Source organism: Clarias gariepinus, chromosome 9 (assembly GCF_024256425.1).
Source record: "Clarias gariepinus isolate MV-2021 ecotype Netherlands chromosome 9, CGAR_prim_01v2, whole genome shotgun sequence".
NCBI classification, from domain to species: domain Eukaryota; kingdom Metazoa; phylum Chordata; class Actinopteri; order Siluriformes; family Clariidae; genus Clarias; species Clarias gariepinus.
The window spans coordinates 34,461,984-34,481,733 of record NC_071108.1 but is presented as its reverse complement, the minus strand read 5'-3'; the positions used below and the strand labels follow the sequence as shown (position 1 = coordinate 34,481,733).

Below are 19,750 nucleotides of genomic sequence, written 5' to 3'. Positions count from 1 at the left end.
TTATTAGTGTTTTCAGTGCACTCTTCATGATGCTCTCAAAGGAAATGTGAATATGGCAGACTGAGCTCTTTGAAAGTTTGTGCGTAACTTTAAGAAACTTTATGGTGCTGCTAATGTTCCTTTCGATGTGCATTTATTAATGCACTTAGCAGCAAGTGTGCGTAACTGGGGACCACTGTGGGCAACATGCACATTTCCATTCTAATCATTTAATGGAACATTGCTTAAGTTTTTTAATGGAATAACGCATGTGCTAGATCAAGTAGTTAAGAGATTCCTGAGATGAAGGGCTCTCTCAGCAAGAGCAGTGAGTACAACGGCCAATGCTGATGAAAACATACAAACATTTTTTGACAAGCTCCAAAGTAGATCTGGCTTAACACAAAAGTAAAAGTTTCAAGATAAAGTAAGAAGCTTTGGCTGCCCGAAAAAAGGTACCACATCTGTGCTGCAGAGATTGGCTATTAAAGACTTTACTGGTGACATAGTCAATTCAGGTTTCTATTTATAAAAAGAGAAACAATTCAGTTGTACAGTTAAATGACGGAACATTATGTCAAATTGTGACCCTGGTGGATTTTGCATGTGAGGAAGGGCCATCTTCTGCATCCGGCAACAACAGATTTTGTGTTTTAGTTAAAGAGCTTGCGAAGAGTAAAGAAAAAAGTTGTGTAGAGATGATCAGCTACAGTACAAATATCCTCAACAATTATATATGAAGTGTCTCACACCAATAATGTGTTCCTCCTCAGTCACTCAAATGTAAACGTGTGATGATTAAGTCTAAGGACAAACTATATGTTATTCCACTTCCAAACAGCATTGAAAGTGGCTAAAACTGACTCCTAGGGGAACTTCTTCTGTTGCTTTACAGATATCAATGCGAATTGCTGTATTTCACCTGTCTTTCTCACTAAAATTAATAATATGTTAAGAGTTTTTGAACAATTATGTGTTAAAGAGTGTGAGTGAAATTCATTTTTTGGCCATGCAATATAGACAGTGTTTACTTTGCTGTATACGACATTGCAATCCAGTGGCTGAACTTCCTGTCCAGTAGAACACACTTTCCTGTGTTCGTATGGTGTGCTGTTGATATAAAAGTAGTCATGAATTGATATTTATACATTGGACTGACATTGTGTAAATTTCAGCACACATAAATAATACTAAAATATACATAAAGTGCAAATAAACACACTTTAAAAAAAATAAACAAAACTTTCAATTCAAGTATATTTTTGTAAAATATATTTTTAAGGAAATATACTAAAGTACAATTATTTTAAAGTGTGTTAAAAGTTGTATTGTAATAGAAAATAGGTAAAAGCATTGTGGTAATATACTTTTTATATATTAAAAAATTATTAAACTTTTTGTTAGTATATTTGCCATGTACTGTTGCACCAAGAAATACAATACACTTGAACAAGCAAAAACGATTTTCAGCGCACAAAATCGAGTTTGAGAGCGCACGCGCAAGAGATTCAGTGTGCAAAAACGAGTCTAAAGCGCGCGCGCACGAGATAGTAGTGCACTAAATATAAATACATTTATATTTAACTGATAATATACTGAGACTACTGAATATTGAAAAATTGTATTCTAATGTTTACTTTCTGTACATTTGTACAATGATTATTTCGAGCATATATATATATATTTTTTTAATATACCAAAAATACATTGAAAAACAAAGTTTAAATAAGTATACTTTGGAAATTAGACCAACCTTTCACTTAAAGTATATTTTCCAATTATATATTTTTGGAAAGTGTACTATAATACAATTATTTTGAAGTATATTTAAAGTTTAATTCCAAAATTTGGTAAAAGCATGATGTTATAATACTTTTTATATATTAATTGATTAATATATAAATTTTTGTTAGTATATTTGCAGTGTACTATCGAGGATTTCAATATATTTTTAATACACTATTTTTTTTTACAAGGGTGTACACCACCTGGCCAGGTGGCTCACCTCACTCTTGTAGTTAGTCTCATCTCTGTTGCTATTGAGAACAACCACAGTCGTGTTATCTGCAAACTTGATAAAGAGGTTGGAGCTGTGAGATGGTGTGCAGTCATGCGTGAAGAGGAGGGGGCTCAGCACACCTTGATATGCTGCATGACTAGCCATTCAAAGCACCTCATAATGATTGAAATAAGTGCTAGGTGGAAATCATTAAAACAAGGGAGATGTTTTCTTTGGTACTGGGATTTTGGTGGTAGCTTTGAAGCATGTGGGGATAGCACATGTGATGTTAAAAATGTCCATAAAGACATCAGTGAATTCCCCTGCACACTCTCTCAGTATGTGGCCAGAAATGTTGTCAGGACCCAGGGCTTTGCAGGTGTTGATCCTGTGGAAGGATTTTCTCACGTTGTCTGGGGAGAGCATCATCACCTGGTGGCCGGGAGGAAGTGGGCACTTCTGTGCTGTGGTGCTGTTATGCTTTTCAAGGCGAGCAAAGAATGCATTCATCTCATTCAGCTGAGAGATAGAGCTGTCACATGTCTGCGGTGGTGGCTTGTAATCAGTGTTGGTCTGTATTCTGTGCCACAGGCTCCATGTGTCACTGCTGTCGCTGAAGCGATGGACTATCCTCTTGGAGTACTGTCTTTCTGCTTGGTTAAAGCTGCGGGTCGGGTTGGGCCTAGCTGCTTTCAGGGCCACCGCGTCTCCAGTTTTAAAGGCAGGATTCTGTACCTTCAGTAGTCTGTAGACCTCGCCTTCCAGGGTTTCTGGTTGGCCCAGACAGTGATTGTCTTTGTAACCATTACATCATCAATGCACTTGTCAATGTAGGCAGTGACAGTTTCTGTATACTCCTGAAGGTCTGTGGAGTTGTTATGTGTGGCAGCCTGCTTTAATACATCCCAGTCTGTGGTGTTAAAGCAATCCTGGAGTGCCTCAGAAGACCCTTCCGGCCACACTTGTATCTGGTTGTGGACTGGTTTGGCTTATAATATCTATAAATATTTTAAGCATGCATTAGTACGTTATTACCACCAATAAATGAAAGCAAACCTCAGATGAGTTTCTACCTGGATACTGCAGTGTCACAGAAATGACTGATCTGATTTGATGATTTTACACATAGAGGCACTGACTCTGTTTTATCATTTACATTTTTGAGGTGGTGTGAAGTAGACTGTAGTGGGTTACAGTTAAGCAGTGCTATCTCTTTGAAGGATGAAACTACTTTTAATATTTTTCACACTATCAAGCATTAAGGACATCAGTGCTCAGAGTAAGTTTTATATGTTTTGTGTTAGTTATAAATCTGGCAAGAAATTTACAAAACATAGGTACATTCACTTTTTATAATACATAAATAAAGTGTAAAGTAAGTGGTAATGTAAGTGAGATGCTTATTTTATAACGTGGATTGGTGTATACTGTATGTATCAAGACAGACATCGTAACTATAAAAAATAACATCATTCAGACTCACTTTTATTTGGTTTAAATAATTAAATGCTAAAATTATATTTTATGCCAAGTGGAACATCTTCAAACTTCATGTTCATTTATTTATTTAAAAAAATATATTAAAAAGAATAGAAAAAAAAAAAAAGTTTTGTTCTTTTGCATCATACAAGCAAATATAAAATATTTTGTAAAATATACACTGTAAAAAAAAATCCACCTAGATAAATGATGAATGAATTAATATTGTATTGTTGGCTCAACTTCTTTTAGTTGTATTTGTTGAGACAACAGGTAACATTGTGTTTTTGAAACCTTTGGAGACACAGACTGAATAAACTAAAAAAAATCGAGTTGACCCAGCAATTTACCTTCCTTGAGATGCAATCACATGATTTTAAAGGACCCCCCCCTCCCTCCCCCCGCCAGACTGCTGCTATCAAACTGCACTAAAGAGGTGAAGATGGCCATTTTGTGGACTCTTTATTCTGGGTAAGTTTTTTTCTTTTTTTTTTTTAAATACAATTTGTTTCATATAGTTTAGGTATTTTCGGCAGTTAATGTTATACAGTATACATGTGGCCGGTATGTTTCCGTTAATCATTATACTGAGGCACCCTGACATTACTGAGCTGAGCTTAGCTAACATTAGGCTTCATGATACCGCACTGTACAGGAATTAGCGAGCTAAACTTTTATAACGGTATCTATCTTTTCCCCACTTTGGCCTGACTTTTGCCCCAGCGGCACTTTTGCAGCAGCATCCTGCTCCACCTCAGCACACATGGCAGCATGAGCGTGAGCATAACTAAAGTTTGAGAAGTGTTGTTTCAGTACTTTCTGGAGTACTGTTTCAGGAGTAGTGGTGCTTCAGTACTTACATTTAGGGATTTGGCAGATACCCTTATCCAGAGCAACTTACATTTGTATTTTATTATACATCTGAGCAATTGAGGGCCTTGCTCAAGGGCCCACCAGGGACAACTTGGCCGGTTGCAGGATTTGAACCAGGGACCTTCCGAACCGTAACCCATTTTTAGAATTCCAGAAACCATATTTTACACTCTCTGGTGGTATATTGCCTTATTAGATTATTAATTTTTAATTATAACAAGATATTTTGTAAAATCTATCATTCTTGTCTTTATAAGACTCCCTCTTGATTCTTTAACCAGAACTCTGCTGTGGAGAATTGGGTCGAGGGGTGACAACTGGCCTTTTGAAGCTACTGGAGCAGCCTGAACAAGCTGTTGGAGTTGCTGTGGTTGGAGGTGATTGTAGTCCTTGAAGGCGTCGGTAACTATGCAGCAGCTTGAGGAGTGATGTTTGGTCAGGTCTGTGCTCTGAACATTAAATTTAAAAAGGACTGGACATACACCTATGAAGTCGTCCAAACCATTATTATTGGACTTGGAGAGACAAGTGTTGAGAAGCAAACTCCTGTCGCCAAAGACTCTCTTTTGTGTCTGACACATTGGGGGGAAAAGTCTTCAAAAGTCAAATCTTTTAGTAGCTATTTTTTTTAAATGGTTATGATACTGTAATGTAAAAGAATCAGTAAGAGACTGATAAGCATTTGAAATTATCCAAGTATTTTATTAACTATTAAGCAAAATAAACCCTGTTTTTTTCCTGTTTTATGCAGATCACTGTTTTAACTTTGACTAGTTTGGGAGGAATAAAGTTTTTTTAAGTAATGTTTGTGCATTTTAATTTTTAGAGTATTTTTTAGGCCAACTTGTTTTTACAGAAAAACAATCACTTGAACCAAATACAGTACACCAATGGGAGACAACTTACTTTTTTGAAGAGATGAAAAATCTAATGATGGGTTAAAGCTGCATATTGCTTCATATTTAAAAGGTTTTTATACTTCTATGGGTTTTACTTTTTCATTCTCAGGAGTAACAAAATTTTTTTAGTGATGTTTTAAATTCAATGGTTATTTACTCAATTCAGTTTTCATACAAAAAAGTTTACTTGTACTGTAGATGAGCATTAGCGACTCTGGCAGTTTTTATATCCTTAAACTTATCGAGTACTGAAATGCCACTACTCCTTAACTGTTAAACTGGGGTTTTCCTGAACTTTCGTCAGCTGAGTGCTCATGCGGCCCTGTGTTCTGGGGTGGAACAGGATGCTGCTGCTGGGCTAAACTCAAACCAAAGTGGAAAAAAATATATATAGATATGGTTATGAGTGTTTAGCTCGCTAACACCTGTAGAGTTCAGTAACATGAAGCTTAACATTAGCTAAGCTTACCTCAGGGGTGCCTCAGTATAATGATAAGAGGAAACACACAGGCCTCACATATATAACGCTGTCTAAAAAAACCTGTAAGCTAAGCTAACTGAAACATATTTTACTTAAATAAATAAATCAATCAATTAATGAATTCTTTTCCCAAAATAAAGAGTCCACAAAATCGTCATCTTCACCTCCTAAGTGCAGTTTGATAGCGTCAGTCCGGCGGGGAGAGGGGGCAGGGGTGTTATAAATCCTGTGATTGCATTTCAGGGAAGATAAATTGCTGCCTCAACTTTTTTAGGTTATTCAATCTGTGTCTTCAAAGTTTTCAAAAACACAATGTTTATCTGTTGTCTCAAAAAATACCACTGTGAGACGTTGGACCAACAATACAGTATTAATACATATAATATTTATCTATTTGGAGTTTGTACAGTGTGTATTGGCAAGTTTAATACACTGATTATGATTGTAATATTTGTTTAACACTTTTTTGCATGTTATTGGTATAAAGTTTTCGTTTTTTTTTTTTTTTTCTGTTACTTTTACAGAAAGCTCTTTTTCATCTTGTTTATTTCCTATTATTTCCACAGTCCAGCATGTAGATTTAAGTTTAAGTGGATGCTCAAGTGGATCAGCTAAAGAGTATGTGGCCGAACTTGATGGAGAAGAAATATTGCACACAGATTTTAAAAGGCAAATTCTGGTGAATAAATTGCCTGATTTTGCAGAACCTTTTGAGAGAACTTGTGCTTATAAACATAGCGTTTTAGAGCAAAAGATCTGCAAACTCAACCTTGATCTAGCAGTGAAAGTCTACAAAAACCCTTCAGAAGCTCTGGGTGAGTAAAAAAAAACAAAAAAACAGCACTTATCCAAACACACCTATTTTTATTTATTAGATAAATGCATTCTCAGGAAATTGTGTAATTTGATAAATGATTTATTTTTGTAAGATTGTATTTATTAAATATATTCAACTTCTGCTTTTGCTTTATTACGCATTAGAGAATGTGCAAGTGTTTTGTTTTTCCATTCACCTTTATTTTAAAGACATACAGTGCAGTAAAAAAAATATTTGCCTCTTCCTCATTTTTGTAATTTTTTGCATAGTTGTCACACTTAAATGATTCAGATCATCAAACTAATTTTAATATTACACAAAGATAACAAGATTGAGAGTCATTAAAATCCTTAAATAGCCGATTCATGCTCGAAAACCCTCCGGTGTCGCTGAAATCAATTGAAAAAATCAGTACCTTTTGAAGTGGGTCAAAATTCCTCCACAGCGATGTGAAAGACTCATTGCCAGTTATTACAAACACCAATCCACCAAGAATTAGGTTTAGATGGCAATTTTTCCCTCAATAAATGAAATCATCATTTAAAAACTGCATTTTGTATTTACTTAAAATGTGACTATCTGAATCATTTAAGTGTGAAAAAATGCACACAAAAAATAATAAATCAGGAAGGGACAAATACTTTTTCATAGCACTGTAAACATCAAGTCTATTAAGGTGTTATACAGTTACATTAATTTGGACATGTCAGACTGCGAGGTAAAGTCTAAATCGTGTACCTCAACTCAGCAGGCTAAAGATAATAATGTGCATATGCTGTATATTGTATTTCTCCGCAGACATCCCCCAAAACTCAATCTATTCCAAAAGCAATGTGGAGCTTGAAGCACAGAACACACTCGTCTGTCATTCAGGAAGTTTTTTCCCTCCTCCTGTCCGCATCACCTGGACCAGAAATGGTGTAAATGTGACAGATGAATCCACACTCAGCCAGTTCTATCCGAATAAAGACAACACCTACAACCAGTTCTCCCACCTGCACTTCACTCCAAAGGAAGGAGACGTTTACACCTGCACGGTGGAGCACAAGGCCCTGGAGACGCCCGACACCAAGACATGGGGTGAGGCAGCAAAAACAAAAATCATTAACCTGGATAGAGATAATTCTACCATAAGTGTAAATAACTACAACACAAACATAATGTTACTAATAATTCTTAAATATGACAAATTTCAGTACGGACATACAACAGCTCTCTCTCTCTCTCTCTCTCTCTCTCTCTCTCGTGTGTGTGTGTGTGTGTGTGTGTGTAGAGGTGGATGTTGAGCTTCCCAGTGTGGGTCCGGCTGTGTTTTGTGGAGTGGGTCTGGCTGTAGGACTGCTCGGCGTCGTGACTGGAACTTTCTTCCTCATCAAAGGAAACAGATGCAACTGACATTAAAACTCAAAATACAAAAAATACACTCTCACAGTATCATATCACAAATATATCTAACGGATAACATTTAAAATTAATTAGTGATATGATTCATTTATTTGCTTAAGTGATTGCCCCTTATTCTTTAAGTTATCATGAATTATGTATGTTTTATTTTTGGTCCTTTCTTAAATGAAGACACAGAATATCTTAATCTTTGTGCCGAACTGTGGGAGGCACTTTATTATTTGTAGTATTGCTTAAAATATAACAAACACTCTGCTCTATTTTCATTTTCCGTTCACGCTGTGTAACACTAACCACAGTCCCACTTGCAACAAACATCTTTACAATAGTTCCTATTGTTACAATGTAGTGTAGGCAGTGAAACAATAAAAAGGTATTGATTTCCAATTACATACGTTGACTAGTATTTTACTGCAGAACACTTTATTAAACTCTTAGTTTGTTTGTCATGCTGCATAAATCAATAAATGCAATTATTAACCAATAAATAAAATATTGTTTTATTTCTCACAAAGTTATTAAAACACAATCAAACAAATCAAAACCAAGATTTTTGGTTACCAAGGAAAACCCAAATTTACAACTTTATCTGAAGACTTATAAATAATAAATGCCTCCTCAAAATATTAAATGTTAAATAGTGTAAATGGGTGTGTGTACTTTTTGGTATTTGACGTTTTTTTTCAATATGTTTTTATTTTAAAATCCATAAACAAAACTGTCACGGCGAAAGGCAGAGTGATATGAATCCAAGCGCAGATAATGACTGTATCGAGATGTGGGAGGGGCATGGTCGGAGTCGTGAGCAAGGGTCGAATGCCGTGAGTCCGTCAGCGAAGCGTCAAAAACAAAACACCAAGCGAGAGCCGTAGTCAAAAGAAAAGCGCAAGGTCAAAACCGGGAAGAAAAGCAGCGAGGCAAAGCGAAACTAAAAGGACGAGAGACAGGAGCCTTAATGGGCATGAAGCGAGACGGCGCAGCTGGGACACGTGGAATGTAGGATTAATTTGCTGCATAGTTGAGGGGAGCAAGAGTTTAACAGCGCAGGGGTTGACTATCTTGGTGATGGTAAAGGGGCCAAGGTAACGAGGGGAGAGCTTGCGACAGGTGGTCTTGAGAGGGATATCTCTGGCGGCGAGCATGACTCTCTGCCCCACCCTGTACTTGGGAGCCTGAGAGCGTCTGCGGTCGGCCTGTGTCTTGTATCTTATGCCGACCCGTAACAGCGTTCTCCTCGCTTGCAGCCAGGTCTTTCTGCAGCGCCTGACAAAAGCTTGGGCAGATGGGACACTGACCTCCTCCTCCTGAGATGGGAATAAGGGCGGTTGATAGCCCAGGCAGCACTGGAAGGGAGACAGACCGGTGGATGATGAGGTTTGGGAGTTGTGGCCAACCCAAGGTAGGAACTGACTCCAGGAGGTAACATCTCGAGCAGCCATACACCTCAGGGCAATTTCGAGGGACTGGTTCTTTCTCTCCGTCTGGCCGTTAGATTGGGGATGGAAACCAGAGGACAAGCTGGGAGTGGCCCCAATCAGCTTACAGAATGCTTTCCAAAACCGAGAGGTGAACTGTGGACCCCGATCTGAGACAATGTCCATAGGCAGGCCGTGGAGCTTGAACACGTGGTTAATCATAAGCTCAGCAGTCTCCTTGGCGGACGGATCTTAAGTAATCTTTAAGTAATAAATCTTTTTTAATTATATAATGAAAATATCAGACACTTTTTTAAATTAGAGCTGATTTTCTTTCCTAAGTTACTTTAAATAAAGACAGTTTTATAGAAAAAAAAAAACAAAAAACAGCAGCATATTTGTTGTATAAAACCGGAAAGTCTCTTTTCTTCTGTCGTTTGTGGCAATGTGCAGTTTTCTTGGCGCTACTACATTCACCTGGATGAAGCAAAACATTGAGCACTACATAGTTTTCAGAAATAATAAAAGAGTGTCACTCAGGGGTGAGGACATTAATGTCAGTTACAGCCAACAAAATGCTAACATTAATATATTTAAATTAAAAATAACAAAAAAAACCTTTAATTTTGCAGCTAATAAAAAGTTGGTTTTAGCTGGCTGGAAAACCTGTTAGCTTTGTTCGGTGATTAGTAGTAGTCTTGCAAATATATTTAGCTTTATGTTAAGTACAGAAAGTCCCCAACTCACCAATATTCAGGTTACAAGTTTCCGCAGATACAAATGGAGCGCAAATCTATTTCCAGTTAAATCATGAGAGTAGCTCAAGTGTATTGTACAAAAAATAAACATTGCAGTGCACCAGATACCAATATTTACATACCAATTATATACAATATTTTCAGTGTGTAAGTGAATGTATAAAATGTCTAAAGTCCGGTATATTGTATGTGTGTGTGGTGGGGGTGCAGTAGTCGGTCTCACTGGTTTCATTGAATCAGTCTGAGAGCACGATGATAGAAAATGGCTGTCCTGTAAAGTTGTCCTGATGGAGAATAATTTCGGAAAATTCACAGTTCACAGTCCGAAACAGCGGAAAACAGCTCTGAGACAAAATGGCGCATGCAGTAAACACCATGTTGTATTGCCCCTCCCTCCAGGGGATGAATTTAAACGAGGTCAGCTGATCCAGGATTTCCACAAAATTTAATAGTGCAGTCTTGTATACCGCAGCTAGTAAAAAAAAGAAAAAAGATAACACTGTTACATTTTACATGTGTGAGATTTTGTTCTCATTAGACATGTTTAAAAAGGCTTACATGCAGTTACAGTTACAGTTACAGTGTGGGAAAAGGGGACAGATGCACCGTTCAGATTTAGCCAAGTGGATTGGTATACTTTACATTGTATATTGATGTCAAAGGTGTATAAGACTCACTTTGTCAGACTTAAGAACAAATCCCACTTACAAACATGCTCCCGGAACAGAACTTGTTTGTAAGACAGGGACTACCTTTTTAACTTCATAGTGGGCTTATCCAAGTCCCTCCACAGCCACCAAAACATTTCAGAGATAGGGGCATTGTTGTTCTTTTCAATGTTTTCATAATTAAGATAATAGATAAATAAGAAATGGCCATAAATAATCTTTATCTAGGACAATGCATGGATAGCTATTGTGAATAGTTATACAGAATAAGAAAACTACAATTACAATAATTGTGAAATCATGTTCTGTCTTTCAGTTTAGTTTACCTTGCTGAGGTGGTTGGTGGGAGGTTGATTCCCAATAGAATGGTGGTACACTTTCTGGAGTGTGAAGCTTCCCTTCAGGGAATAGTAGGAAAAGTGCAAGATGTCATTGGCAAGTACACCCCTATAATTTTTAGACAGCTGCACAGAGCAATGCCATTCTTGAGTCAGACGAAGGTACAACAGGTGTTGTACTCTCTCTCTCTCTCTCTCATGCACTCTGGCCTGCGATTTTCTTTTAGTCATGTTTATTAGCTTCTGAGTGTCTTATGAATATTAAAAGTGCCACATGATTAAACTGAATGAAAATATGTTAATGTTACTGTAAATACTGACACGTATTACCCTCTTTTAATTATACTGTATTACTCCTCACTCTGTTCCCCAGTGGAAAAAATACACTTTAGTGTATCACAAATATATTGAAATCTTAGGTAGTACATTGCAAATATACTGACAAAAAGTTGTTCCATCAGTTAATATCTGTACGTATAAAAAATAAACTAGCATCATGCTTTTACCAAATTTTGTAATAAAATTTTAAACATACTTCAAAATAATTGTATTACAGTACATTTTCCAAAAATATATTATAGGAAAATATACTTAAAGTGAAAGGTTGGTCTAATTTCCAAAGCACACTTATTTAAACATTGCTTTTCAATGTATTTTTAATATATAAAAAAAGTGCTCCAAATAAATGTTTTAATAAAGTAAAAAAGTATACATTATAATACAAGTTTTAACATACAGTAGATGTACAGTGGATTACGAGCATAATTCATTCCGGAAGTGGGCTCCTATTCCAAAACACAAATTTTCCCATAAGAAATAATTGAAACTCAAAGTATTCGTTCTACAGGCCAAAAAATAAATACATAAAAACAATTAATACAATAGGAGCACAGTGTCAAATTACGCGCACACACACACATAACAACAAACACTAAGACCCAGCAGGGGAGACGATTACCCACAATTCCGCAGAGCATGAGAGAGAAAAACCGTTGGCTCAGTTGTGATCACGTGACGCTCGTCATCAAAACAAGAAGCGCATGCGTGATACATGATACTCTGTACTCGTAAACCAAGACTTGCTTGTCAAGTCAAAATTTATTAAAAATCTTTGCTCGTCTTGTGGAACACTCGCAAACACTCACAATCCGAGGTCCCACTGTATTTGTGTTTAAACTCTCTCTCTCTCTCTTCTGTGCGCTCACAATCATAAAGCTACAATAGCATGAACTGCAGCAGCGTTATAACTTTGCAACTATTGCAGCCAAACAAGACTAGAATTAGCGCAACACCAGCCAATCAGAAACTGGATGCGGGCAGATTCGGACTGTCTGTTTTCTGATTGGCTCCCAAGTTCTCCGCTTCTAGTTTGAATTCACGGCTTTAAGCTGCATAGTTTCAACTATAGAATGTATTGATTAATGTGTTTTTGCTAAATCTTATTTACTTTGCTTGTGGTATAATGCTCCGTAGCTCTCGGCCTGTTTTCAGTCTCTGTGTAACATAATCAACACACCAGGTTTAAACTAATACTGTACCTGTATACTCTAATACTAATGTCTGTCTGTGTCCACACAACAGTTTAAATTTTAGTTTGTGTGTTTATGAGATAATCTAACATTTTGTTGAACACAAATAAACTATAGGACAGTTTTTTGTAAACTTGTGCAAATTCATGAATAAAAGCTGCCTCAAAATTACTGATGTATTGTGTTTTAAAAGCATGTTATAGTGTAGAAAATGCATTTAGCATTTGTAAATTATCCTAAACACCTTTAGTGTTCTGGTAACACATTTGCAATACTGTCATATAGAGGATTGTGTGTATGTATGGTACAATAAAGTATATTTGTATTAACCACAAAGTGTACTTTTTTAGTATTTGTAATTGTCCAGAAGTACAACAGCATGCTACTGCTGCAATAAAAATATACTCGTAGTATATTAATTATACTGTATATTTGTAACACATAAAAAAATTGCTGTAATGTACTTATAATACATTAAACACACACACACACACACACACACACACACACACACAGAAAGCTCTTCAAGCTTTATTATTTAAATAATAATCATAATGCTTTTTTTTTTCCTGTTTGTGTCCAGCATTGAATGATTATTTGACCACGAATAACTGAAATGTGGTAATGAATTCATGACTGAACAAAAAAAATACATTCAAGCCATGTAAAGAGCCTACAGTCAGGGCATATCCATTCTTTTAAGTACAAATTTTGAATTTTTTTGTCTTTTCTTTGGAGTTGCTGTGAAAAAGTATTTGTAATATTAATATAATAGTAATGAGGTCCGGTGTGTGTGAACGCAAATGCGAGATGTAAGCTGGGATATAGAGAGTGAGTTTTGTTTTCTTTTCAGTAGTTTTTAGTTGGATTTAAGTGCAGGATCCACCCGAAAGCTTGTACTATAACCTGACAATGCAGAAATAAAAGAACGGGCATCGACCAGTTTGTCCTTCTCATCATTACACGAGCGTGAATTAACGGGCTGTTACGCTGCCGCGAGCAACAGTAAAAATAAAGCGGAGAAGCTAACAGTGTGTTTGTGTTGCCGCGCATGCGGATATATTGCCCTCCCTCGATATTAATTAGACACCTTCTGTAACACCTGTGCTTTCGGCCTCAGGGAGGAAGATCTGGCTCTCCGGACTACTGAGCCACCGCTTTGTCTCCCTTTAGTGTGTCTGCGTGTGTATGTTCTCACTAATATCACTAAAGTAGATTCACCTGTGTCTGCCATGTGCAAAGCCATTTATAGGAAAATATATATTTTGCATGTTTCTCAGGAATAAGCCGACAGTGAAGTCACGGGTCGAAAATCCCCAGGCATGTTCCCAGGAGAACCGAGACTTTGAGTTTGTTTTCTTTGAATCACCCTTTTTGTTTCTAAATAAATAAACTTGTTCACCGCACCTGCGGTGAGAGACCATAACACCTTCACTTTTAATTTTACGGAGGGAGAGATATTGATCATACAGCGATATTGATCGATACAGCGAATCTCTTTGACCAAATTAATAATAATTTTAATAAACGAAAAGGAGGAAGAATAAAAGGTGGAGCTGAAAGTTACACAAAAATATGAAAAAGCTTTAGCGGTAAATGCTGTGAAATGCTTCAGATGAACAGATTCCGCCTTTGGTGTGAAGGAAAGTTACAGTTACGCTCTGACGGCTCTAACATTACGGTCAGGGACAGCGAGGCTCGATCCAGCAGCTCACCACATCATAATACACTGTCTCATTAAAGTGGGAATTCATTTTTAAAACCACATACTGGTATAAACATATAACACAAACAAAAATGTAAATTAAAAAAGCATCACTGAACATATATTGGGTCATATTTGTAAAACAAAGAAACAAAGGAAAGAACAATAAGTTCATCATTCAAAGTTATTCAGATCAGTGTAAGTTAGTGTGATTTTGAAGGTGCTGTAACTCCACCTGGCACAGTTTCATCCCAGTGGAACAATCTGATTACATGTGCAGTGCCATGCAAAAGTATTTGCCCCTTTCTGATTTTTTTTCTTTGCATATTTATCACACTTGTATGGGTGGAATTTCACCTAAAAACTTTATGAAGAAAAGACAAATTTGCCTTTTTGTTTGTGAGATATCATGAACATTTCACAGGGGGTATCATCGTGATGCAGTGTAAGATATACTACTAATCAGTGTATAAGATACACACCACTCATCAGTGTAAGCTGTAAGTGCAGCAGGTCAGTGATGATGAACCAGTGTCTGCTGATGATGACCAACACCAACCCCCTGATCTACCAGAGCCGAGTGAAAAGAATCACAATCAAACTGAACAGGTAAGCTGGAATAAGATTAGTAGCAGCATTAACTCGTGCTAGTAATTATTATGGTAGTCAATATTAATTCAAAATAATGTTTCTCAGCCTTATTTCAAATTAATATTGACTACCATAATAATTAAAATAAGTAACTACTGTAGTTTACTAGCGTAAGCTAATGCTGCTACTGATTTTGTTTAGTTTTATTGCCATTCTTTTTAAAATATTGTCTTTATAAATGTATATGTTCTTTGTCTTACTGTTCTTACCTTTGTTTCTTTGTTTTACTAATATGACCCAACATATGTTCAGTAATACTTTAAATAATATGTTTAAAAAGCATTGATTTCTGTATTGTGTTATATTTTTATACTTCTAACTGGTGTTAAAAATGTATTTCTACATTAATGAGCCAATGTATTATGGTGTGGGCTGCTGTGGGCGAGAAAGTCCAGGGCCACTTTTTGGTCCCAGTCCGCCCCTGATTAATAACATAAATTAACTAAAGCTAACTAGCTAAGGAAGACTATCTACAGGTTTTTTTTATTTATTTATTATTTTTTTAACAGACAACATAAAGTGCATGTGCAAACAAGAGCAGCAAAGTGACAGTGCGACAAACACGACATAATATAACATAACATAACATAACATACAGTAACAATGTGGTGTTGAGGTGATGAGTTGAGGTGGTGGAGAAACAGTAAACGTTCCTTAATGTAGCAGCAAGAATGAAGAAGTTAAATCTGGTAAACAACTACAAGAAACATCTTCCTACTGTGCTCTCCAGCGAGGGTTTCTCTACCAAGTACTAAGTCATGTTTTGCTTGGGGATCAAGCAAAACATTCCCTCATTGAAATGCAAATTAATTCATAACATTTGTATCATGTGCTTTTTCTGGATTTTTGGTTGATATTCTGTCTCAATCCTTTACCATAAACCCATGATAAAAATTATAGACCTTTCATTTCTTTGTAAGTAGGCAAACTTCTATAAAATCTGTAGGGGATCAAACACCTATTTCCCCCACTATATATGATAATAATATGATCATATTATTACTATTATATTAATATAATATACTGTACATCATACTATTGTTCTTTCCTGAAGTGTGTATAATTTTTTTTTGTCTGACTCTGTATATATTTTTTGTATATTTGTCACACTTAAATGATTTTATTTTAATATTACACAAAGATTGCTTTTTCACAGCCTTATAAACAATCCACAGAAATCCTGATGTTTTGATTACTCACAGAAGAGTAAACACTTACAGTTATGTTTTGTATTTGTTTTAATTTGAGTCTGTTCTATAGCTTGCAAATACACAGTTCATGCATTTCTCTGAGTTGTGTTTATCAGAAGCAAGGCTTTTTTTGTATGGAGCAATGTTGTTGTTTACTGCTGTATAAAACAAAGGTGAAATGGCGTGATTTTTGGATTCTGTTTAGTTGTAAGGGGATCAACACCGAACATGGAGTATGTTGTCAGTGCAGATCCTACAGTACTTGCTGTCTGCAGCTCCAAGTGAATGTGGCAAGAATTCTGATGGAATTATTTGTTTACACCCAGGTTCTGTAAAGTGGTTCTGTATGCCTTTTCCAGTTAACATAACAACCAGTGTGTGTATCAAAACTTTTAAGTAATAATTATCAGTATGCTTAAGTTATACCGCCTACTATATATTTTACCTGGAATCCTATGAGCATTTCATGATTCTGCCACGCTTGTAAGCAGTACCGCCGCTCCCTATATGCAGAGTACACAGTCTGCATAGGGAACCAACTCCCAGGGGGGCACCATCCAGGCTGCTCGTTTTTATATATTATAATAATAATAATAATAATAATAATAATAATAAAATAATATTAATAATATACAAATAAACAAAAATATAAACGTATATATTGCATTTTATTGCAGTAGTCTAAGCACACGTGATGATGCGCGCGCCCTCACCTCTGTTACGGCTGCCTATTTGGCCAAAAATGATAATAACTGAACAATATGGCTGGTCCTGGAAAGAGACATCAATAGTCCGGCGCAGAGAAACGAAAGTAAAACAAAGCCCAAGATGAAGGCCGTGCATCACTTTCAGGTAGGGTCATAATCCTGTGAAACTTTATCTTATTCTGTCGACATAAATAATGTGTTTTAATGTCGGTAATAATTTCACGACTAACGCATCTTTCTTAATATGAATAAAAGCAGATCTAAATAAACAAAATGACTTAAAATGCATTATAATAAAACACAGAGTCAATTATGATTATTAATTAATAATGACTATATGATGTCATTGAATAATACAAAACAAACAGTTTACATAACAATTTTAATAGAAATGCTTTAAAAGGGCACCAAAGGTCTGGTAAATGCAGTTGTTTCACTTAAATGTTTTATTTAAAGTGTAATTTTAGTTTGTAATTTTTGCTGTAGAGCAACAATTGCAATTTATAAATGATACAATTTATATATGTATTTACTTTTATTTGAATAAAGTTCTATTTTGGCCCCTATAGTAGCTGTTTTTTTTGTTGTTGTTTGTTTTGTTTTTTTACTTCTGTGGGGGGGAGGGGGCACAAAAGTACATTTCTGCTTAGGGCACCCATTTGGCCAGCAGCGGCCCTGCTTGTAAGACCAATGGGGTACAGCCATCAAGTCAGGTCACTTTCCACAGCAGGCACTTTAGAAGGATACAGAATGTTCAAAATACACGAGTTGTGATAATTTTTCTGTGCAATACATTTTTTTTGTTATATAATGGCCATGGAATGTTTTTTTTTTCCTCGCCATTTTATTAAATATACAAAGGTATATTACACTGAAATAGCAAACAAAATTTTTTACTTTAATTTACAGTGTGTATGTTATTTCCATAGGCATATACACACTAAATATACATTCACATTATACATTATGTGACTGCGACCATACCTAACTGTTATGTCCCCTCTTCTGCTCTCCCCTCTTCTGTTCTCCCTCTCCCTCTCTCTCTTTCTCTCTCTCTGTCGAGCTACACATGTCGTTCCTGAGCTGCCAGTGATCCAGACTCCCTCTGCCCTCCGGACCTGTCTGACCCATCCTGGTGCCCCGCTTCTGGTTGAAGATCTCGTCACATGGATGCCCCAAGTGTCTCTTTGGAATGCGTCTGGAGTCTGGGGACAGTTTCACTTTACCATAAAGACAGCTCTGGCCTCGACTGGTGTTGAGAGCTGTTTCTCTGAGAACAAGACTTGGCTGCGGTTGCTCAATAGTTCAAGATTGCAATTGTCTCCAATAACTTCTTGGACTCCATATTTACATCAATTAACATCAACTATTATGCTGAACTGCCTGCCACCTAACACACAGTATGAATGCAAATCAATTCCTGCTATCTGTTTCACCCAGATGAGGATGGGTTCCCTGTTGAGTCTGGTTCCTCTCAAGGTTTCTTCCTATTGCGATCTCAGGGAGTTTTTCCTTGCCACTGTCACCCGCGACTTGCTCACCAGGGACAATCTGACCATTTTGATTTATACATATTTACATTCCATACAGACTTAAATAATGCTTTTGATTGTATAAAGCTGCTTTGCTACAATGACAATTGTTAAAAGCGCTATACAAATAAAACTGAATTGAATTGCATATAACCGTTAGTTGCTTTTTCTCTGTTTTACAGCCATGCATTTCAAATTACTTGGTTTGGAAGTGCTGTTTAACATAATGTGTCTGTTTAAATCGTTATTTTACATTATATCAGATAAAATAGGTTTACAAATTTATCTAAAAATTGATCAATGAAATCAAAACAGGTGTCTGTGGTACTGTTAACATTACCTGATAACGTCTTTATAGATGGACAAGTTGTTTTCGATCGGCATTGTGGAATGACTCACAATCTTTTTTGCTGAATCCATCGATGGGGTTAAAACATGGGTTACTTGTTTACATTCACAATCTTATAAGGGTTACACATTTTAAATTCTGGTCGAGGTGAAGCTTATGAAAATTTATTTTATTATTAACAGTAATAGAAAGCGAACAGCAAATTGACATCTATATAAATCTAAATTTTACGAATGAAAGTTGACAAACTTGAATTTAACATTTAAAATTTTAATACAAAGCCCTTGTTTCTGGTATCAGGTTTTTCACAAAAGTGTAGTTACCCATATAAAATAAAACCAAGAGCTCTGAAAAACACCTGACTCTCCTGAGTGTACGCAAGGCGAGGGATGCACTCACATTAAATTGGTGTTAGGACAGCGCAGGACAGCAAATTTTTAAAAATAAAAATCTCTAAACAGTGATTAACAAAATCAACATACTGTATGTTGTGAGAAAATAACAGAAATCAACCACTAATACAATATGAAGGTTTTTAGTGAAAATGAAAAGAGCATATTACAGTAAGGTTGGGGTCACTATAACCCGTAATCTTTTCATTGCTTTTTGTCATCTTAATTGTTATCATGCTTATACCAATAAATAAAATCAATAAAAAAACATGCAATACAAATTTATCCACATATAATGCTTAATGAAATACACAATAGAATGTACAATATTACCAATTTTTAATATTAACTCTAATAATTACATTTTAAAAAGTATAATGGACCAGTGTATCAGTTAGAAATGATGCTTCAACTTCAAGAACAATTTTGGTGCAAGGTTTTCATCTCACATTCAACTAGAAATGTTAACAGGATGTATTTAACCTTGAATAAATGTGAAATGTAAGGTGGTGACTGATGACACAGTGTCTCTGCAGTGTGTGATTGGTCAGTTTAATAACACTGAGTGAGTGCGTACACAGCACA

General features: G+C 36.1%; 1 protein-coding gene across 1 annotated transcript; it reads left to right on the top strand.

Moving 5' to 3' along the window:
- Window positions 1-3,153: 3,153 nt before the first annotated feature.
- LOC128530032 (H-2 class II histocompatibility antigen, I-E alpha chain-like) lies at window positions 3,154-7,975 on the top strand. The gene is made up of 4 exons (XM_053503722.1): window positions 3,154-3,257; window positions 6,277-6,525; window positions 7,326-7,607; window positions 7,801-7,975. The coding sequence occupies exons 1-4, from the start codon at window positions 3,200-3,202 to the stop codon at window positions 7,920-7,922; spliced, it is 711 nt and encodes a 236-aa protein (XP_053359697.1). The 5' UTR covers window positions 3,154-3,199; the 3' UTR covers window positions 7,923-7,975.
- Window positions 7,976-19,750: the final 11,775 nt, after the last annotated feature.

Coding starts and splice junctions, on each gene's coding strand:
- LOC128530032 (XM_053503722.1), top strand. CDS start 3,200: ATGAAACTACTTTTAATATTTTTCACACTATCAAGCATTAAGGACATC. Junction 6,526..7,325: donor AAACCCTTCAGAAGCTCTGG/GTGAGTAAAAAA, acceptor ATTTCTCCGCAG/ACATCCCCCAAAACTCAATC. Junction 7,608..7,800: donor GCCCGACACCAAGACATGGG/GTGAGGCAGCAA, acceptor GTGTGTGTGTAG/AGGTGGATGTTGAGCTTCCC.